This window comes from Pyrus communis, chromosome 10 (genome assembly GCF_041283825.1).
Source record: "Pyrus communis isolate YQ-2024b chromosome 10, ASM4128382v1, whole genome shotgun sequence".
Lineage (NCBI taxonomy): Eukaryota > Viridiplantae > Streptophyta > Magnoliopsida > Rosales > Rosaceae > Pyrus > Pyrus communis.
The window spans coordinates 30,886,895-30,910,597 of NC_142574.1; the positions used below are offsets into that span (position 1 = coordinate 30,886,895).

Consider the following 23,703-nt stretch of genomic DNA (forward strand, 5'->3'; position numbering starts at 1 on the left):
CATAAAACTTTAGATATATCTACAACTAGTAACCGACAATAAAAAAGAGAAGCACGTTCAAAAAATACTGATAAAAAACAAACCCACATTGGTGCTCACTTGTCCTAATTGCTAAGGTACTATACAAGATTTCCAAAACCTAATTTGTTTTCTTTACGAATAAATTTCATACTAGAAATAGGGGTTTGAACTAAATCACACAATAAATTTATTATAAATTGAACCTAAGGTAAGTGGAGTTAAATATGAAACCCGAAAATGTTACAATAATTTAAAGAAATAGGATGAAAACTCAACATCCTTTCTACTAAGATATTGAACCACATCCTATTGATGGGGTGATGAGTTTCTATATATGTATCCTGCGATCAAAACTCCTTCATTTAAATTATTGTAGTTGTTTCGAACTTTTTATTTCTCTAATAATAATAAAATTAAAAATTAAAACTAAAAAAAATAAGTGGGACTGGTAATTCGCGCCTTGTGGTGTATACTGGCAACCGGCCAAATCCATCCAATGCGTACAAGTCGAAAAGTTTAATAGGCGGAAAGTACCGGTTATACTTAACATGTCCGCCTTCGCGCCACTAATGTTGTACCTGCTTCTCTTACACTTTCAGAATTTTCTCATTCTTTTATTACTCGGGGATCCTTTTATTTTTTTAAAACAAATGATATTATTTATAATAAAAGAGATGAGGTGGGTTTAGCCTTTTAATGGACTAGTAATAATACGATTCAAATTCGTCTTTGGCGAAAATCGAACCTAAAATATCGTGCTTACAAGTGAAAATGAATACTACCAGACTGTAATACTAAGTGGTGTTAGAAACAATCAAATGTTAAGTATATATTATACAACAATTGCACAGTTTATTTCGAATAGAAATTTCACAAGGAAACAATATATATATATACATATATATATATATATATATATATATATATCTCTCTCTTACAATATAAACAATTAATAAAACTGAATTAATAAACCACAAAACATTAACTTGGTTAGGAAGATAAAGGTTTGCAGTAGCAATCTCCTAAGACAGAAATACGCCCCTACACCAGTGCAGTAGTTCAAATGGACGTTTATCTTGTAGGATACAACTATCTAATCCAAGTTCTTGCACACGAACTTGAATTCTAGGCAAATTGATTGAGTGTTTCTCTGTGAAATATGGAGGAAGGAAAATGAAAATTGATTATTCAGTTTCTGATTTTATTGCCATATATATAATGGCATAATTTGAACAAATACAACCGTTCATGCTTATCAGTTTAAAAAAAAAAAAAACCCGAATGTAACTGTTCAATCAGTTTTATCCTTTCAGAGAAAACTGAATCCAAAAAATAAAAAACATAACTTGTGTTTTTCGTCCATCCGAGCCCTAAGGGCCAAGGCCCATATTTGACATTTAATATATACACCCAAACCCACCAAGCCTAAGGCTTAAAGTCCATGACTTTGGCCCAATTCAATTCAAACTATAAGTGAGTTCACTCATTTATAAAGGTGATGTTCAAAGAAGGTTTGGGCGATGTGGGACTCCAAGTCCCATGTAAAACACAAGTTCCAACAAGTGGTACTTAGGGGTCATTTTAAATTGGAACTCGTTTTTAATTATTTGATTGGGGTCTTATTTGGCTGGTGATTGCTAATATGTTTAGTAATTCAACAAACATGTGAAAATTGTAGTTGGGAAAAAAAGGATGATGATCCAACAAAGAAAAGTAAAAAATGGAAGTGTAGATATCGCTTCATCAAATAGGTTAAGGTCGTGTGCTTCTTTTTTTGGATTGAGTTCAAATCAGCTTATTCGCAAAAGTTTCAAGATCACTTCGTTGATGAAATTTTCTTTCGAGAGCAGCAATCGAGAATCTGCATAAGCAGAATTCAGGCGACCGAAACTTCATAGTACGGTCTATTTGAAGGTAATTTAAAATGGCTACGAGTTTTTATGACAACGTTTAATAGAAAAACTTGAAAATACGAATAAAAAAAGAATTTCATTACTCTGGCCTCCAATACTTTTAAACTATTAGTACAAATTTATAACACTTCAAACAATCGTTTATGAGGAGAAGTGTTTTACGTAGAAATAGACTAGCCGTCCTCTTCGTGAACGTTCTTTGTTCGCAAGCCCTTCGTTATGAGCTCGTCTGTAGATCAAGATGTAGCCGAAAACTAAAGCCCAAACTCGATTCGGGTTAAAACCCAACGGTTCCGTGAAAGATTTGAGTGCATGTTCACGTGACACGTCAAAATTCAACCCAAAACCCGACCCGCTCAAGGTCAGGGCCCAATTAAGGGAACCCGAGAACACTAGCCAGAGTGAAGGGTCAGAGAGCAGCGAGAAGAAAGGGATCGCCGGAATCCCAATCCCTCACGCACACTCACACCCAAATTCCGAACCAATATACATATACAGACGCAATCGTCGCAAACCCAGCTACCCAGCAAACCCAGCACGCTTCGAAGGTACTCTTTTACTTCACTATAATTTTCTCGGCAGACAAACACTTGTCTTGGATTAGAATTTTCTCGGGAAAATTATCACTCGGCTACAGTTATAGGGTTTTTGGCGAGTCTAGGGGTTCTTGTTTCGATTTGAATCGGTGTTCAAAATTTTACAGGACAATTTGAAGGAAAGTAGTTGCTGGAGTTGAATAAATGGGCTTCGAGGCCGTACACTGATGTCCCTGTTCTGGATTGTTGTTCATCAGCTTGCAGAGATCGAAGCAATGGTAAAGTTGAAATCTTGCTATCGATTCTAATTTATCTGTTTTAGCTCGTTAATTTCGAGTTTATAGAACGCGATTACGATGTTGATTTGAGGTTGAATGTGCAGTAATTAGGTCAATAAGCATTACCATCGGCATGTTAAATGTGTATATAATTTGTATTTTTGTGCATAGGCCGCGTCGAAGAAAGTCATAACGAGGGAAGAGTGGGAGAAGAAGCTCAAGGATGTAAAAATTAGGAAAGAAGACATGAATAAATTGGTGATGAACTTTCTTGTCACTGAGGGTTATGTGGATGCTGCTGAGAAATTCCGTATGGAATCTGGAACCCAACGTATCCTTTTGTTTCCGTAGTGTAATGGCCTACTCTTATAATTGGGACATTGCTGGTGTGATTCATTTTGTACTATATGTTGTTGTGTTTCTCCTTATGGGTAAATAGCAGATATTGATCTTGCAACAATAACGGAACGCATGGCTGTCAAGAAGGCAGTACAATGTGGTAATGTGGAGGATGCGATCGAGAAAGTGAATGACCTAAACCCTGAGGTGGGATGTCAATTCTCAAATTTCAATGTTTTGTTCATGGAGTCTATACTTTTGATACCATTGATGAAAAACTTTTGTCTTTTCTTTCCTTTGATAGAATCTTATTGCTTTCTGCCAGTATCAAAGTTTGGCCTTGCATATCAAGTAGGGCAATTAGCTGGAATGATCGGTTTTTGACCTTTGTTTTCAAAAGTGATCGGTTTTTAGTAACAATGACATGTTGATCATATATCGATGACATAACGACCACACATCGATGATATAATGACGACATGGTAAAAACAGATCATTTCTGCAACCAAACGTAAAAAACTGATCATTCTAGCTAATTGCCCTATTAAGTTTGGAAGTATAGTTTGAATAATTGTGACTCATGTGTGTCGTACAAACCATACATAAGGTTAACTGCCTCATTTGAATTCCCTTTGGAATTGAGATTGTATGAATCATTGCTACATATTTTCATAGATTTGTGAATCAGGACATCAGGTTGAATATGCAGCATCATTGGGTATATGATGTAGCGATAAACTGCAACCACAAAGTTGCTGCATTCAACCTTGTAGAGTAAAAATATGCACACAACAAATGCAGACCTGGTATTACATGGGTGGTTTACACTTTACAATTACTTGTTTTGGTTTGTTTTTCTTGACATGCATGTACTTTAATGTGACATTCATTCATAGGGAGGGTTCGTTTCCTCCTTTATATGATGCTTTATTTTGATCTCTTGTTTATATTAATGATGGGTCACAAGTAGTTTGTCATCTATTCATAGTTCGTATCCTTTGATTTTTTATTTATTTATCTTTAATGAGCATCCTGTTATTATTTCGATCGTAATCTTTATTAAAATTATTTAAAATATCTGTGCAAATTCCGTCTGCAGATTCTGGATACAAATCCTCAATTATTTTTCCATCTCCAACAGCAAAGGTTGATAGAACTAATTCGGAATGGAAAAGTCGAAGAGGCTCTTGAATTTGCTCAGGAAGAGCTAGCACCAAGGGGAGAAGAAAATGTAAGATTCGGCCCATTGCAACTTTCCTTGACTGACTATCATGTGTGTAATTTGATTATTTATGATTTAAGTTCCTTCTGGCTTCCTCTGTAACTCCATCCAACTGAATTGTGTTCACTGTGTTGTTTATGTGCAGCAAAGCTTTTTAGAAGAGTTGGAGAGGACTGTTGCACTGCTAGCTTTTGAAGATGTGAACAACTGTCCCGTTGGAGAGCTTCTCGACATATCACAGCGCCTAAAGACAGCAAGTGAGGTGAATGCAGCCATCCTTACCAGCCAGAGTCATGAAAAAGGTTGGTATGTTTGCTATAGTTTTATTTGTTCTTCCATGAGCATCTTTGAGACGAGAAGATCAGATCTTTGAAAGAACATTTGATTGAGTCTATGCTAAACTATCATATATTTCGCTGTCCTGTCACAGATCCGAAGCTTCCAAGCTTATTGAAGATGCTGTTATGGGCTCAGAACCAGCTTGATGAAAAAGCCGCTTATCCTCGGATAAACGATCTTTCCACTGCCAAGCTAGAAGACCCTACTGTCTAGATGATCTCCAACCTCCTTGCATGGAGAGATGGAGGATTAGGTTTCGTCTAGGCTTTCTCATGGGATGACAAATGATGTATGTACCTTTATTGCGAAAAATGACTCTCCTCTCAGATGCTGTTTCATTGCGATCTTTGATAATTTGTTCTCGATTTTCGTTTGTAGCATTCTCAACATTTGTACAAATGGTTGTCTATAACATCTCTTTGTTTCTGTTGTGGGTTAATTCTTTGGCTGTTTAAGGTGTAGCATAAACAAATGATATAATTTAAGGCGACGGAGATTTAAACTTGGGTTGAGTTTTTTCGTCAAGTGATATAATTTAGCACGAGATTCAAATTTGGGCACACTGCTCTGACCAATTGGCTTAACCTGGATTCATTCATCGTTTGGACAATGACCATACTTTTTAACAAGCATGGGATTTTTTAACACAACACAAAACTAATTAAAAATAAAAATAGAACAGAACAATTTACTTTCCTCCGCCATATTCTTCCAAAAACATCACTCGGAAATCACCCAAAGAATATAAACCCACCCAGAACTGCCGATATCCGAATCCGAACCCGATCCGTGCTGAGGTCTAGCAAGTTTGAAAGCAGCATTTGCTCCTCCCTCCCCCGATTTCCAGCTTCCATCGTCGAAATTCAGGGCGTAGCTCGAAGGATCATACTGGAACGTCCTCAGCCGCTGCTTCCCAGAATTCTTGATAGCCTTCCTCAATGCAGCTCTAACTCTCCAGAACAAGCTCCTGCACTGCTTCCTGCTGTATGCATTCACCCAAACCAACTTTCCCACCAACCCCATATTCACAAGTCAAAACCGAGGATTAAACTCTCTTTTTTCCACTTTTTTTCTGAAGAATTTGAGAGATGGGTTGCAATTTTTCCTTGTGGAAACTGGAAAGGCATAAAAAGGAGGAGAAGGAAGCTTTTGGAGAAAGGTTTAGACGGTGAATGCAATCTTTTTGGTCTTTCAAAGTAGCTGTGCAGCTTGAGCTGCAAGCTGCAGTCCTACTACAAACTGATATACTTTTTTTCTTGAAAGTTACGTTGGGATGCTCAAATTCCGCTCGAGAGAGAGAGAGAGAGAGAGAGAGAGAGAGAGGAGGTACGGTGGACAGAGGGCAGTGGCAGTGGGCAGTGGGCCGAAGGTCCTATCACTATCACGGCAGAATGTGGTTGTTACACATAACGAATCAATTATTTCACGGTTTTTCCTCGGTTTTTACTTTTTTTCCCTATTTGAAGCCATATGACCATCTCCTTTATTAGGAATTTGAGCCCTCTACAGCCCCTAGCAATTAGTGAAGCCTCAACCTTGAGAAGTGCTTGCTTATAATTTTCAGTACATGACATTCTAAACAAATAACACAATTTTATGTGTTTTTAAATAATATTACAGGAAAACTAATGAAAATGTTTTGAAAACTTTGAGTTTTAACGATAAAGAAAAAATAAAAGGTAAAGTGAATAGTATCATGATTGACTTTTTAGTGTTAAAATGTGGATTTTCGTTAAAGTGAACAGTACTGAGAGCTTTTCGTTAAAGTTTTCGAATAATATTACGCTATTAGTCCGACATGTCACAGTAGTATATTAAGAGTGTAAGAAACTTTCTCGTCAATCCCAGCATAAAGTATCACTCTGTTATTAACATCAAAAAAGAATTATAAGTCTAAAACGACTATTTGAAGTGACAATAACATTTTTTAAAAACCTCGACCGCACGCTTTTTAGAACTTACTCGTACATTTCTCTAGATAACGAAAGGATCTAAACTTCTACTCTTTTCATTTGAAAAGGAAGACCTGATAATTTCAAATCACACGTCCAATGCAACAGTGCAGAGAGGGTCTGAATTTAGGGTTATTGATTCACAAAATCATCAAGAAAATAATGGACAACGAAAATTTGGCGAAATTCAAACTCCAAAGTGAAAAAAAAAAGTACACTGAAGCTCTGCATTGAAGAGTCAAAATCAGAGTTTTTCTTTTTCTCAAAGCTGGTTTGTCTCCTTTTCCTTCTTTTTTGTCATCGTCTTCAAAGCCTTATTGCCTTCTTCCATATGCACATTAAATTCCGTTTTGTCTCTCTCCACGGTTAATCGCGGCACTTTCCTCAGTCTCTCACTGTGCCTATTGCCACGCTACTCCCAACCAGGTCCATTTCGGATGACCTGTCATTCTATCCCACAGAGCAAACGTTGTCCTAGAGCTTGGCAGCTGTTGGCACCTCTCTGCCTTCTTCTTTATGTAGCTTTCTCTGTTTAGGGTTTTGGTTTTTCTTAGTAAATTTGGATGATTTGGGAGAATAACTTGCATAGAACAGAGTGTTATTGTTGGCAGTGTTACAAGTCAATCACACAATATTGCATGAGAACATATGTAAGACACTGGAAATAAATTCTGTATATTGGAGAATGAGAGGGGAAGTCTCGTTTTACATAACATAACGGATGAGAATGAAGAACAGACGAACACTCATGCATCCCGAGCGGAGAGCTAACATGAAGTGGGATGTATTTGAATAATAGAAGAAACTCAACTGATCAAAGTTAAAACGCATGTAGGTATATATGTTTCTCTAGATGAATGAGATACTGTCGCAGTAGCATTCAAGATGTATTTAGGTCTCTCTCACTAAGTGGAATATTTTGAGTGAAAGTTTTGCCAAATGGCATTTTCTTCAAGTGGGGGCCTCTTTGATGCCATGCTTCAATGATCCTTGGTTAGAGATAAGGTTTCATGGTAGACCTCAAGACAATGGAGATCTTGTCTTGATCAAAGGTTGCATCTTGTAAATTAGGGCTAGGTATATGGGGTTGAAAACAACGTTTGCCAGCCCAAATTATCCATGACAGCGCACATTCAAATCTGTCAGCTCAAAAATTATTTTCATCTTTCTCAGGTATACCTTAACCTGCACTTGCTTCTCGTTTAAGATTTTGCTTTGTGCATTTCTTGATGGTGATCTGATCATGTGCTTTTACAACTTTCCTCACCAATCCTGGCCTTCTATTTCCTTTGCTCTATATATGACAATTCATTCTTTAATAAAAACTGAACCAAACATCCTTAATAAAAAAAAACGAACGTCTTGTCCAGAAAATTGATAATTCTCTTGAACAAAATTGCACCCTCGACCATGGATGATTTAGTTGGTCACATGCCTTGGTCACTGTTTGTTTCCCCAATATGTTAAGACTACTTTCTACTGTCTCAAAATCTGCATGATCAAAAAGCAGAGATAAAGTATGAGATCCCGGGAGCAAAAATAAATATAGTATTAAGCACTTTTACTATTAATTAGAAATTAGTTTCTTGATAAGCAAACCCAAATCTAGAGGGATGATTCTGTGTTTACTTGTTGTGAAAGCAAAGGAGGACATATTCCAGAATATGTTCATGGATCATATATTAGGATCTCATGTGGACTTGCCCTACTGAGGCCTTTTTTAAGTGCTTTTTCAGAGTGCTGCTTCATGCATGTTTTTCCTAGAAGCGCTTCTCCCAACCCTTCTGTATAAAAAGTGCTTGTGCTTCTTTTTTTTCTATTAAGTATGAATTTATTAGGGATTATATGATATTGTTAGTGATAAAAGGTCAGCAGCCCATGTGTTTAGATCACGGGGGACAAAAATGCTTTGGAGCAACCTACAGCATGGCAAACATTTCAGCAATCAGCATAGATCTGTTGATTGACCAACCACTCAGTGCCATACCAGCAATTCTACTGTCTCAAAATCTGCATGATAAAAAAGCAGAGATAAAGTATGAGATCCCGGAAGCAAAAATAAATATAGTATTAAGCACTTTTACTTATAAAATTAGAAATTAGTTTCTTGATAAGCAAACCCAAATCTAGAGGGATGATTCTGTGTTTCCTTGTTGTGAAAGCAAAGGATGACATATTCCAGAATATGTTCATGGATCATATATTAGGATCTCAGGTGGATTTGCCCTACTGAGGCCTTTTTTAAGTGCTTTTTCAGAGTGCTGCTTCATGCATGTTTTTCCTAGAAGCGCTTCTCCCAACCCTTCTGTATAAACAGCGCTTGTGCTTCCTTTTTTTTCTAATAAGTACGAATTTATTAGGGATTAGATGATATTGTTAGTGATTAAAGGTCAGCAGCCCATGTGTTTAGATCATGGGGGACAAAAATGCTTTGGAGCAACCTATAGCATGGCAAACATTTCAGCAATCAGCATAGATCTGTTGATTGACCAACCACTCAGTGCCATACCAGCAATTCTAAACTAAGTTTGCAAATCTGAACTTTGTCCAATTATGGTAGTTTAGTTCGGATGTAAAGTAGGTTAATTAGATTGTGAATTTGAATTTGATTCTCTTTTTTTTTACATTAGAAACTTATTACGTTGAACAGTAGGATCAGGTGGACTGTCCAACTCACTTACAAATAAATAGCTATCTGTAGTTAATTAAGAACTGCTTGGCCTGGCGTAGATAAAAGCCTCACAGCAAGGGTCACATCCTGTTGTGAGTGAGTTGAAGTGTCTAGTTCCACCATCAGGAACCTTAAATTCTCATAAATTAGAGCAATGTTTTGACTAACGTTGAAATCATTGACCATGATTAAGTCCAGCATCAACTAAGTTAGTGAGTGAGGATAAGCTAAATTCAGATCACCTTCCATCTCTAAAACCCCAAAAAATAAATAATTAAAATCCTCTTGTATTTGAAGAACTCGGTTCCGCTAAGATATTCTCCATGGTATGAAAACATACCTTCAATCGGTACGAATCAAAGTTGTGTTTTTTTCTTTGGGAATTTAATATATTAAATCAAATCTATCAGAGGTGTTGGTTAGCTTAAGGACGTTTATACTTTCTACAATTATATGATCTTTTTGCTTTTGTTGTTTTGTAAAAGCTAATTTGTCATTCTTTTTTGTAGAGATCTGAGCTCCCACCATGATTACATAGTTGAACTTGAACTAGTCAGGTGCAAATCCTAAAAATTCCAAAACAGTAGAGACTATAGAAAAAGAAGAAGAAAAACTTGGTAAAAAAAAATAGTGATCACCACACCACTTCACCATCTACTCTCCCCTCAACATTTTCCATACCACACAAATGGATACAAGCAAACCACATAACCAAAGAAAGTACATAAAATTGGCTAATTTTTTTCTCTAAAAAAAGGGACAAATTGGTGGTTTCGCAACTACGTACTGTCCACCCTTTTGGAGGCTAAGAAGACTCATAGAGGCATTTCAACTTCCCCCTAACCATCTTTGTGTAACTCACCAGTGCTAGGACTTGCAAGCCATGTCGTATGGAATACGAACTTGAATTCGTTCCCAACCACTTGAGCCACCCCACGATGGTTCTTAATAATTGGTTAATTAGATATTGTAATTATTGTCCCTGTCACAATTCAATTGACCTCAATCAAAACTATAGCCCAAACAAAACCTAACCATCAGATTAAAGAGTGACTCAACTCCACACTTATTTCTTTAATCTTTGCAATCCGATTCCCCCTTATTTTCTCTTCGAAATCTCCGGAAAACTTGATTATTTTACAAAATCGACAATGGAAGAGACAATAAGCCGCCAAAACACTCTTATCACCTATTCCATCAATCAATACAAGAAACCATAGGTTTTCACATCAACCCTAGTTTCTAGTCGATGTCCTCAAACCACACATTTGTGGTATTCTCCGCTATCTCCATCTTATTTTGCCTTCATCCCTTATATTACATTTCCCATTTGCCAAAACTCAAAACGAACACATACTTACAAACCCAAATAATCTCCTCCCAAGCAAGTCCAATGGGTTCTCTCCCATTTCCACCAAGACCCTCAACTCCACCACCCTCTTCGCCAAACCCTAATTCTCTATCCAAATTTAGGGTTTGTGCCACGTTTTGCTATAGAGAGCCCGCTCCAAACCTAAACATTTCTAATTGGATAGAATGCTACGATCCGTCGACCAACGTGTGGACGCATGCCAGCTCCATCCCAGGCCTCACTGAGAATCATGTCCTCAAGGGTTTTGCCATGGTGTCTTTACGTGATTCGGTTTACATAATTGGCGGTAGGGTTTGTAATAAGGAGAGAGCTCACACGTCGGACGAGTGCAGCGAGCTTGTCGACATGGACATTGAAGTCTCCTCCTCGGTCTTGCGCTACAATGTCGGGTCAAACCAGTGGTCTACCTGCGCGCCACTTGGCATCCCCCGGTGCGACTTCGCATGCACGGTCTCAGATAACAAGATCTACGTGGCGGGGGGAAAGGCCACGCTAGATTGGGCGAGGGGCATCCCATTCGCTGAGGTGTACGATCCGGACCACGACGAGTGGACACCGCTGCCGAACATGAGCACGTTGAGGTACAAGTGCGTTGGGGTGACGTGGATGGGCAAGATCTACGTGGTGGGGGGTTTCGCTGAGAAGGCTGACTCGGACGTGCCGGCCATCATGCTGCGCAGCTCCGCTGAGGTGTACGACCCGCTAGTAGGGAAGTGGGGCCTTATCGTGGGGATGTGGCAGCTGGACGTGCCACCTAATCAAATTTTGGCCGTCGATGGACAGCTTTTCAGCTCGGGCGATTGCTACAAGCAATGGAAAGGCCACATAGAATCCTACGACGGCAAGCTCAACATATGGAATGAAGTTGAAGGGTCCCGCCTACAAAGCCTCACTGCATTGGGGCCACACGATCAAAACTGGGCACTGAGCCAAAGGCGTTACCTAACAATGGCAACCATTGGGGTGGATTTATACTTCTTGGCAGGGTATGGGATGGAGAGCAAATCATCAAGAACAATGTCGATCGTTCATAAATTTGATATATCTGCAACCAACGATGCATGGACGAGCATGGAGCCGATGGAGGAAGATGGAGAGAAAGAGCTTTGTGGGCATTGCTGTGTTGTTCAACTCTCATGAATCTTGCCTTTTGCTTGCAGCAAAAGAAAGATTGAAAAAAATTTGGTACCTGCTTAATTAATTAGTTAATTATATTTATTACTGATAGCTATTATTATGATCATATTATATTATTATTGTGTAAGGTTTTGCTGATTGATCTATAAGTTTTCACGGTAGCTGTCTTAACTAGTCGGATTATATGCTCAAGTTGTGAACTTTATGGAGCAGTCCTGATGATTTTGGATACCTTGTGACAAAATAAGAAGAAGAAAAAAATCTTTGTAAAATCTGTTTCCCATACTAGTTACTGGTTTATGAATTATACATATAGATCCTTTCTTGAATTCGAATATTTTATAGTTGAGAAAACATGTTGCTTATGAATTTTTGTTCATGTAATCTGATCAAATGAAGAGTGCTATACGATTAACATAATATCCATCTGGGACAATGTTTTACGATAACGTTTAGATGCATAAACGACAATAAACAAAACAAAATGTACTATATGAACTTTGTATTGCATTGTTAAAAACATAGATTACTAACGGTTTGTTTGAAAATGGTTTTAAAATAATTGAAAATATTTTTAATTTTCAAAGGTACTTGAAATACTTCATACAATAAGTATTATGGAAGTACTTCAAATGTTTTTTTCTTTCAGAATTCATTTAGAATTCATTTATATTTTTACTAAAATTTATTTTCAAAAATATTTTCACTAAAAATACATTCAACAATTTTAAAAATATTTTCAAACCAACCCTAAATTAGAAAATGGAATTTAACCTAGGCCTATTGGAATTTCGTTTGTTTTCCAGCCACTTTATGATGCTCGCTCAGTTTGTCTTCTAGGAAAACACATTGTGTTTGCTGCCAAAAAAGATAAATATAATTTATAGGTGTAGGTATAGGGCAATAGGGTATGGGGCATTCTTGTTTGTGATCAAATGCATTCCATGGTGCTTTGTCCAAAATCAGAAAGAAACGAATGTGACCTGAATCATTACATATACTGTTTTCGAAAAAAGTTAGCGTTATACCATAAAACTAATTGGTAGTATAGAAAATAGCTCAATCTCTTAGAAGTTCATGTAAGGTCACTTCTCTTATCAATGTGGTATTTATTCATTCTCAATAAGCCCTTCACATGTGGCGAATTTTTAATCCTAACACTTGGACAACACAACAGAGTGACGTGGAACGAGTGTGGCCATTTGACTTTACATGTGGAACAACTTGCTCTTATTCATGAAGAAAGTTGGGGTTCCACCGTAAAACCAATTGGTAATATAGGAAGTAACTCAATCTCTTATAAGCTCTTGTAAGGTCTATCCTCTCATCAATGTGGTATTAATTCATTCTCAATAGTTTGATAACTTTTAATTAAACTGTCAAGAGAAATGCTAAGAATACTCTCTCAAAAGTAGGACTTGTTATGGTCTCTCTACCACTTCATAGTTTAACATTAATTTTCGTGCTATCATTATAAAATATTATGCCAAAAACATGAGATAGCAAAGAGTTCATGAAGAACCCTTTTTTGAGAGGAAAACTAATGAAAATGGTTTGAAAACTTTGAGTTTTAACGATAACAACAAAATAAAGGGTATAGTAAATAGTACCATGATTGACACGATAACAACAAAATAAATGGTACAGTAAATAGTACCATGATTGACACGATAACAACAAAATAAAGGGTACAGTAAATAGTACCATGATTGACTTTTTAATATAAAAATATGATTTTTCGTTAAAGTTAATAGTACTAGGAACTTTTCATTAAAGTTCCCTTTTTTGAGAGAGTCCCCTAGCATTTCTCAATTGTAAATCATTTGCTAAATAAAATTATTATACTTAAAACTTCAATTTCCAACCATACAATTTTTGAACCATTTGATATTTCAAACTACTTTAATTTAAAAAGGTCATTTAGCTTTAAACAACATGAGAAATACATTTAACGTGCAAACTGATTTAATTTACATCTGCTTCAAATACCACGTAAACTCATTTTTCCCATCAGTCTATATCAAAGAAAATTATGTTGCTCTCCTAATTGGGCCCTATCAAATGTCCCACATGCCCCAAACCCGTTGATAGAAATATAATTGTATTAGACAATGCTTGGCATCAAAAGCCCACATGGACCAACCCAATTCAGTTCTATCTTTCTGGTGGGGCATACCCGATTCTCAAAAGGGACCCACCTATCCAACCGGTTCTCAAAAGGGTGAATATGGTCTGGGTCAGACTCATTGTTTTTCAAGGGTTAAGGGTTTTAGGGCTTTTCAGCCCAAAATTCTGAGCTTTCAAGTGATCAAGGGGGTGTCCAGCTTTAAGCACCCTCAAAAGAAGAGAAAGGTGGAAACCAAATACTCAGCCGGAGAAAGCGAAAGCAGAAGATTCATCATTCACGTGAAGCCATGAAACTCAAATCTCTGCACGAGCCACCCACACACAGAGACACCCAGAGTCGCACTCACTCACCTTTGGTCCGTAGTTGCTTCTACTAATGGTCCCCAACCCTGGTGGTCTGTCTTAGAGATATGACTTCTAACCGATACATTATTGTGACGATATTTTAAATCAGTAACATCATTTTTGAACTCATCTTACTTTGTGTATCATGAGAAACGTACCTAAAATTTTGAAATATATACGTGTCTGCACCGCTAACCCATGCCCCTGAATACATATACAATTTACGATTAATTTGAGATATCGTTACAATTGTAGCTTGAATGCAAGTAAAAGTCCGTTAGGTCTGAGGAAACCCTTGTGGAGAGAGGATCCGGGTGATCCTCCAATCACATAAATTCATCGTATATCATGCGGCCAGTTTTTATCAAATACTGTTTATATTCAATTTTAAACAAAAAAAATTTACAATAATTTATAATCGCATAATATACGATGAACAAATATGATTGAAGGATTCTTAGAATTCTCATAAAAAGAATCCGACGAAAATCCTCCTAGATCCTTATGGGCCTCACCTTCTGACCCTGCAGACCCATCATCTGACACTCCTATGCACTCCGATTATCTTTCCCAGTCCCCGTCAAAGTTTCAAAAGAGCTTTTGAAAATTTCTACTTGGACACGCCACCGCACGTGTAAACGGGTACACGCACAAAACCCGTTGGTTTTGCACGCGTGAGAGAATGTGCTGCGCTTTCTTACCTCACTCCCTTTCCGTCTACACCAAGTAGGCTGTACTGTGTAGCAACATCTGAAATCTCCGAAGCTGATGAGTTTTCGACCCGTGCGACTTTGACTGTCTCAAACACATCGACGGCCCAGATTTTGCACCCTCGGAAACTGAATCTGAGCCGTTGACGTCGGGAGACAATCCTCGAGGACTTTTAGATGTTTCACATGTTGGTTAGGGACCTGAAAGCCCCGACATGGGGAGCTGATATGTCGGTCTCTCGTCATGAGAAAACGAGAGATGAAATTGAAGAGAGAAAGAGTAATCCAGTACATGCCACGTGTCGATGAGTGACATGGATGCTTCGTATGCCCCGTGGTAAAAGAGTTACTGTGGGGACCATTTGGGGTTGTAGGGTTTTCGGGGAGGCGTGATAGGAACGTTGGCAGACAAAGTGCATGTGAAGGAGGTTAATGAAGGTTTAAGATGGGGTTTTGAGCCCAAGCTGGGGTCTCTTGTCGCACTGTTTAGGGATCTGTCCCTCCCCCTAGCGTGATCAAGTTGCCAACAAGAACAACGACCATCTGCATGGCATTTTGGATTTCGGTATTTGATCGTTGATAAGATGTGAGTTTGAAATATATAATCAAAGGATAGAAACAGTCGTATGGGAGCTCTATCTCGTCGATGATTATCCGTAATCTATTTGATGAGCGATTATAAAATGAGTTGTAAACTTAGACGATTCATGTTATTGGTGTTTGCATTCTCTGTCTGCGATGTACACCAACTTCAGAGTTGTTTGAACGTAAAGAAAATTTATCCTAACGATCCGTATGTCACGAGGGACTAGGGTTGACACGAAATCAAGGGCACGCGGGGGAATTGCAAGGACCAAATCAAGCATTCATGTTGCCGTCTCCATCGGTTCCATATAGCTGCAAGTCTGCAACTAGCTAGCACTCTGGATTATACCACATCAATTGCCATATATGCCCCCTATAGAGCCACTTATTTCAGAAAGACTTTTTAGCCAAAATAGTTCCTGAAATTCGTATAACACATCACTTTGGTCTTTGAGATTTAAAACCGGTCCCTAAGATTGTCCACCATCAATCGTTTTGGTCATTATGTGCAAAATTATGTTAGATAAGGATCAAAATGACAAATATACACTCGATTTAATAAACAATGGGCCAAAATGATTTGACAAAAATTAAGGGTATTTTGGTCATTTTATTCTTATTTAATGGAGATTTTTCACGGAATAACCAAAATGATTGATGGTAGACAAACTCAAGGATCAATTTTATTGATTTCAAATCTCAATGACTAAAGTGAGGAGTTATGCAAATCTCATGACCATTTTGACTAAACAACCTTTCAGAAACTACCCCTTTGAGCCCTTAAAGAAGAGTGGCATTTCTGGTGAAATTCGACAAAACCAGTGGTATTTAGAGAGGAAAACCATAAAACAAGAGAGAAAATGTGTGTTGGAGCTGGCATGGCCCAGGCCATCGAACAGTGATTTTCTTGAATATAAATTATTTGATGTTGTCTTCGGAAAGTAATAAAACACAGAAAAGATATTCCTTGGGCCAAAAACTGTCTCTGCATCTTGTGGCTAGGAACTCCGATTTTTGCATTAATGCATGTTTGCATATCTTCAATCTTTCCAAAAGAAACCAGGTCTCTAAAATATACAACAAAAGGTGATAATTTGTGGCCATGATTGTGAAATTGGACCCTGTAAAAGTTTGGTTTCACAAAAAAAAAATTGAAATAAAGCAAACATTTTTCGAATCATCTCATATTCCGATTAAGAAATAAAAGTTGGACTATTGTTCGTAAGTTATAAATAATTTGTTGATATTATCATCGCTAACAAAACATATTGATACAATATCATATATATCTGGAGGTCATACATGGAGAATTTTGAGATTAAAAAGAAAAGAAAAGAGTAAGAAACAAGCTGTTTCAAACCGTCTTATTGTCTGGCTATGAAACAGAAGTTAGAACTATTTCTATGATATCAATAAGGTATTATCTTATGTGAAACATATCAACGTACATGTTAAGAGTACATTTGCGACAATATTGATACAATATCAACTACATCGGGACATCATGCACAAAAAAACTTCTAACCATCTGATGCAAAATGCATAATAAAACTGTGGGGAAAGAGGTTGACCAGTAAAAACCACCTCAACCTTTTTGGTAAAAGAGAGTAATTTGTGAAATGTAGAAAACTTTAAAACCATGGTACAAAAGTTAATCCAAAAGGCCTATCTGTTTATCCCCAATCTTGGATAGAGAAAACTGAAAAGTCTTATTCAGTGGCTAACTATTGACAATTTGTCCTTTTATTTTTCAATTTTTATTCCTGATCTTTAATTTATTTATTTTATAAATCGAGTACAAGGAAGCAAAAGCCATCCGAAATTTCATAGCTTTCTGAATATTTCTGTTTTGTTTTTTCACTTGTCTGTGAAGACATCCCCTCTCTCTCTCTCTCTCTCTCTCTCTCTGTTTGTTTACCAATTTAAGTACTCCCCCACAGCTTTGATAATGGTGTAAAACCCTTTACTGCTGCCACAAACTCCTCTCTCTCTCTCTCCTCTGTTTCTCTCTCTAACTTAAAATGCTGTGAAATCTGAGAGCTCAAATAGATTTATAGAGAGAGAGAGCGGTGAAATATGAGAATGCTTGTTGTGAAAGAAGTTAGCTTTCAATGGCCGCCAATAGGAGCTCCACTAAACATGCTGAGAGAGGACCATCCAAGCAGCCTTCCTCCTCCTTCCCCTTCTTTCAACAGCTCTGTCAATGCGGTCTCGTTTGGGTTCGTAGCCACTGCCATCCTCATCTCCATGTTCTTAGTCATGGCCATCTTCGAGAGGTTCCTCAGACCCACCTCTCCGGATTTGTCACCGTCCGGCCGCCGTGGGGGTGAAGATCTTGAGGCCCAGATGGGTTTCAATGGAAAGCTCAGCCACCCTTCACCAAAAGTAAGCAACCCACCAACCAAATTCTTCAAAGAAAACTTGTTTTGAATTGCATTTTGGTGTGATTTGTGGGAAAAAGTTATGGTTTTTACTAATTTTTAGCAAGAAGTAGCAAACTTGGAAATGGTGGTGGCTTTTAGGGAAAGTGCTTTTGTTTGCTTTCTCTAATTGTTTTTTGGGACAGTTATTTTGTTTGTTGAGCTTAGGTGATCATTATCTCTCTGACATAATCAAGATTTTTTATAATTCTACATTGTCATTAATGGAATTCTAAGTTTGGGGGGTTTTAGCTTTCTAGAAATCCATAATTTCTCTCTTTTTTCTGCAAAATTTCCTTGAACTTCTCAGATCAAGGTTTTGCCTTTCCAAATTACAATGCGATATTCTAAACGTACTCTAATTTACGGAGTTTGGTCAGGTGAAGGGCAATGGTACACTGCTCTGATCTGATCCACTGTCATAGTTCACGAACTTTTATGTTTCCCTTTCCTCACCAAATTGCTATTCATTAACAGTGAAATAAATTACATGCTATGCATTTCTTGTACATGTCATACCTTAAACCATCATGATGTTCTCTCTATTATTACCTACTTAATTACGGTTTTCACACATCGATTGGAGAATAACTTCCTTGCAACGGGGATACCGCCGCAGTAACATTCCCGGTGCAGATAAGTTTCTCTCCCGTCGTCAACAGGTGTTTCTGATAGTGTGTTTGATTTGATCTTTTTCCTACATATTGTAGCTTTGCTGCAATTAATAGAGTGGTCTGTGGTTAAGGGTCCAGCTCAGTAGTTGTCTGTTGTGTGGTTGGTTGGTGTTTGGTTCCAAGCAAAGTGACTTTGGACTGTTCTATACGGACTTGGTCTTTTAGTCCCACCACCGTTAATGGTGGTCGTCTTCAGGACCATCGTTGTTAATGGCGGTCGTCTTCAGGACCATCGTTGCCAGTCTTTTATGATGTAGCACGGATTGAGCCCTGAGTCGGAGTCAAGCTAGTAATTTTCGCACTCGCATTTTTTCCATATGACACTATGTTTTTCTAGTCTTTGGATTGAAAAAACCAAACGAGAATTAAGAGACTAGAGGCGTAGTGCAGAATGAGAAAAACGGGAGTGTGTGTATTGTGTAGAGTATTATTATTAACAAAAACTTTCCATCCGAATCCAACTTAGTTTGTTTCAAAGTGTCCTTTCAATGTTCAAACATAGGATTCCCTAAAAATAAGGTTCTCTTAACTTTGCCAGATGATTGCAAGGATATAGATTTCGACAAAAACCGAAATAGATAGGATTTCAAGAACAATATAGGTCGATTGTGTTCTGAACTTGTCTTCAGTTTGTTGGCATTGTTGTTTAGTTCTTGTACCAGAAACTTTGCTGACCGGGAAAGGCAACGTTGTAATCGGTCTGATTCGCAGAAACTTGTAGTCCCCCAACAGTGATGTTGAAATGAAACAGGCTCAAATTAAGTACTGCAGACAGTCCTTTTAACTATTGCTATCAGCATTCACTAAACCCTATTTTTAAAAGCATAAGTCAAATGCATATGGTAGTGGTTAGGGTTGGAAAAACACATCATCAAACAGAGTCATGTGATTAGGTTTCAAAAATGTTGTTTAATGTTTGGGTATTTGCTATCATCATTAAGTTAAATATGTGGATTGGTCCCCTTAAGCATGTGCAAAAAGTGATGATTCAATGGAAGCAAACGAGAGATTTTTCAGCCCGGAACACAGGCACACACGCCATATGTCATTATACAAGTGGAGGGACACTTGAAAAAAAAACTTCCCTCCACTTGTATAATAACATATGGCGTACCATCCTGCGTTCCACACACATTGAAGTATCTCTCGGAAGCAAACATAACAGCATTAATGAGCAGTAGAAAACTAACCCTCATTTGTTATTCTTTTGTTGCATTGGATTAGGACGCGTAAATCGTTCTTGCTCACTAGGTATTATAAGATAGAATGATACATTTTTCCACCTGAGATTCTTAGACAAGCTCAGGAGTTTGGCCTTTGATGTAGGAACTGATTTGTTTTGCTGGAAAATGGCGTAATATGCATAATTGAGTATGCGATCTTCATGGAAATTTGGATCCGGGGTTGAGAAATGAGTCGTTGTATCCAAAAAACCATGTTTTTGCCTAACTTGTCTAATGACCTGATTGTATCTGTCCTTGTATCTGTGTATTTTGTTTGTGCATCGATGCATTGTCGAATTCTGACTCTCTCTGCAAGCCAACTTCATTTCTTTATACTTTCGAAGCTGTAAGCTCATGAGTTTGTAATTTTGTCGATTTTATGCAGATGACTGTGTATGCCAGTGGAGTTTCAGTGTTGATGCCTGGAGACGATATCCCCACCTTCATTGCACACCCAGCCCCCGTGCCTTGCCCTCCAGAACGCGTTGTTTTACCTCAGCAGCAACACATTTCATTGCCGAACTCCCCACCTCCACCTCCGCCTCAAACATAAGCGCAAAGTCAAGTTGACAAGTACAAAACCAAACACGAAATGCCCGCTTTTTTCGTATCAAATTCTATTCATGATGAGATCGCGAAATGAAGCAGAAGAATTTGAAGACGATAACTCCAAACTGCCCAATTTTTCTTCAGGCAATAGTACCTGATTCTGTATATGCCATTTTCGAAATGTGACTTTGGATCCTTACAGATGGATTATAATTCCCATCAAATGGATTTAGAAAGTCATAAGTTTCTCTGTAAAGTGTAAGCAGTTTATGATTGGTATTGACTATCGAGTAATAGAAGATTATGCAGCCCGTTATATACTGATAACAACTAATTCTTTTCACAGTTCGCCGGAGTCATATTCCACTTAGGTCATCTCCAACCGACTTGGCCAAAGGACCATAGGGCTACAAATAGCTCGGAATGACAAGAAAACCGTCTCCAACTGAGGGCTAGGTCAAAGGGCTTGTGGGCCCCACCGGGTCCAAATCCTCAAATTAGCCCAACGGACTAGTCATTTCCAGCCCTCCAACACCAGAATGTTAAGCTTGACATTTTGCTAGCCCTCTAGCTCTAGAAAGTCAAGCTTGACATCTTGCCAGCCTTCCAGTTCAGCCCATTTGAATGCCAACAATTACCTGGCATCAGCATGACGCCAGCTAGCAACGGCTAGCTAATGTCAGGAAAAAAAAAAAAAAAAATTTTTTTATTCGTCCAAAAAAATAATTTCAAATTTTGACGGTAGCATGACATTAGCTAACCGTTGCCAGTTGGCATTCAAAGATTTTTTTTTTATTCGTCCAAAAAAATAATTTCAAATTTTGACAGTAGCATGACATTAGCTAACCGTTGCTAGTTGGCATTCAAATGGGCTAAGCTGGAGGGCTGGCAAAATGTCAAGCTTGACATTCTGGCGCTGGAGGGTTGGAAATGGCCAACTCGCTGGCTTGATTTGGGGGTTTGGGCCCGATGGGGCCCACAAGCCTTTTGCCCAAACCCTCAGTTGGAGACAATTTTCGTGTCATTCCGAGCTATTTTTAGCCCTATGGCCCTTTAGTTGGGTCGGTTGGAGATGGCCTTAGAGTCGTTAGATCAAATCACCCTTCTCAGATTCACTTAAAAAGTACAAATTCGTGTATTACCAGAAACAATTATCATCCATGAGATTTTAACTTCAAATTTGAAGAGTTGTCTCGCGTAAAAAAGTTAGCCTTTCATAGGTTTATAAGCTGTGAGAAGTCATTGCCATTGCCAATTGATTTTGTTATGAAACCTTAACTTTATTCATGATATCAAAAACAAGTTAGTCGACTTTCAAAGGCCAAATACCACAAATGCTTAGGTCACCCAATAAATGTTGGCCGTGCGGGTGGATTAAGTTCTCCACATGTGAGAGGTCTGGCAGAATGTGCAGAGTTCTCACATTGAAAAGTTAACGGTCGTTGAATGCTTATAAAAAATTTATGCTATTTTTCCCATTGTTAATTGATTTCGAGACAAAACCTCGACCTTCTTTACAGACTTCTTGTAACAAAGTGGAGTCTGGTTAGAAAAGATGCAACTTCTTTTTCTGCATGTGAATCATGTGATACCAGTTGGGCCGAAAACTATGGTAAAGTCCATTAATGGTTAGGAAGATGCAACTTTCGTTCACATTTCAAGCCTAATTTGGACCCAAACAGCCTTCATTTTCTTCCCTTGAAGGGCCATCTAAGATGAGAAAATCGGTTAAGATAGTTTGTACATGTGAAACGAAGACCTACAAATGTCTTGGTTAAAAAATGCAATTATGAGATAGAGGCTCAGGAAAAAAAAGGGTAGAGGAAGACTTAGGACTACTTGGAATTGACTGTAAGAAAATATACGGAGTACTTGGAGCTAACGGATGACTTGGCTTAAAACCAAGTGCAGTAACGTTAAGGATCCATACAATCGATTACACTTAGTGGAATAAGACTTTGTTGGTAGTGTTGTGCCATGAATCTTACCACCAAATACTACAATTCAATCAAATATAATAAAATCTGAAGGTGCTGTTTTGGCTATTCATAATCCTTCACAGGTTATTGGTACTTTGTGCTCAAAATTTAAACTTTGAAAACCTGAGAAATCCCACCTCTGACTATCCAATTGCACATGTATGATTGGATAAAAAGTAAGTTGCATGAAAAGGACACCGGGAAAAAAGTTATGAAAAAGTTCAAAAAATAGGGGATATTGGCAGAGAAATAAGCCACTAAATCCATGAAACCAAAACCACCAACGGCACAACGGCACAATGTTACGAAAGAATAAACAAAATTAGGAATAGGACCACTTTCTATTACCAAATTGTCTCCCACTCCAATGGCTACAAAAATATTGAGCTAGTTTTCCCTCCCTCCTAGTCCAAGTTTCAATTCACAAATTGCTCACTTCTATTCAATCTTCTATATATAATATTTTTCAATTTGTGAGCTGTTATCGGCACTTCAAATTAAACACAATACATTTCTCTCTAATGTAAAAAAATACAAAACGGCAATCTTAAAATACTGATGTCAATTTTCCTTACTGGACTACCAAATTAGTTGAAGAAAACTTGTTGAATAAAGTTGTGAAATATGAAGAAATTGCAGCAATGGTCCCTCAACTTTAACTCAATTGGAATAATAATCTCTCAACTAAAAATTCATGACCATTGGTCCCTTAACTCATTAAAACGTGTAGCTACAGTCTTTTTCGTCAACTCCGTTAGAACTTTCATTGAAATGAGTCAAGTGCCATGCACATGAAGCTGAATCAATAGGCAAATATGAAAAACCAAATGAGAAAAATTGTAGCAATGATTTCTCAACATTAACCCAATTGGAGTAATGATCTCTCAACTTTAACTCAATTATATCAAGTCATTCCAACATGACTCATTTTGACAGAATTATAATAGAGTTGACGAAAAAGACCATAGCTACACGTCTTGATGAGTTAAGGGACCAATAATCAGAAATTTTTAGTTAAGAGACTATTTTTACAATTTTTTCACAATAATAAGGTGCAAATTATTGTTTATATATTATTGGGTTTGGTTCCCCAAAAGAATGAGGATGACATGCAAATTTTCATGCTTTGTGTGGTTGGTTCATGGTTGTACAAGCAACGTCATAAGTAGAAGTAGCAATTTAGCAAAAAGCAAAGAAAAGTTAAAGTAGCAAGGAAACCACAAATTACAAGGCCCCTCGAAATTATTGAAACTGACTTCTCTAAGTTTTAGCATTTCTTTGCATTATTTTCTAAAATTCTTATACACTTCA

General features: G+C 37.7%; 3 protein-coding genes across 3 annotated transcripts; all 3 read left to right on the forward strand.

The window, feature by feature from the left end:
• The first annotated feature begins 2,081 nt into the window (after positions 1-2,081).
• Positions 2,082-5,087, forward strand: LOC137728713 (protein GID8 homolog). The gene is made up of 7 exons (XM_068467461.2): positions 2,082-2,482; positions 2,638-2,748; positions 2,920-3,079; positions 3,188-3,294; positions 4,187-4,318; positions 4,455-4,611; positions 4,740-5,087. The coding sequence occupies exons 2-7, from the start codon at positions 2,698-2,700 to the stop codon at positions 4,859-4,861; spliced, it is 729 nt and encodes a 242-aa protein (XP_068323562.1). The 5' UTR covers positions 2,082-2,482; positions 2,638-2,697; the 3' UTR covers positions 4,862-5,087.
• Positions 5,088-10,631: 5,544 nt separating this feature from the next.
• LOC137727411 (F-box/kelch-repeat protein At1g26930-like) lies at positions 10,632-11,954 on the forward strand. The gene has a single exon (XM_068466279.2). It carries the CDS (start codon positions 10,665-10,667, stop codon positions 11,781-11,783), a length of 1,119 nt encoding a protein of 372 aa, XP_068322380.2. The 5' UTR covers positions 10,632-10,664; the 3' UTR covers positions 11,784-11,954.
• Positions 11,955-17,373: 5,419 nt separating this feature from the next.
• Positions 17,374-20,733, forward strand: LOC137730162 (uncharacterized). The gene is made up of 2 exons (XM_068469225.2): positions 17,374-17,932; positions 20,250-20,733. Exons 1-2 carry the CDS (start codon positions 17,624-17,626, stop codon positions 20,415-20,417), a joined length of 477 nt encoding a protein of 158 aa, XP_068325326.2. The 5' UTR covers positions 17,374-17,623; the 3' UTR covers positions 20,418-20,733.
• The last annotated feature ends 2,970 nt before the right edge of the window (positions 20,734-23,703 follow it).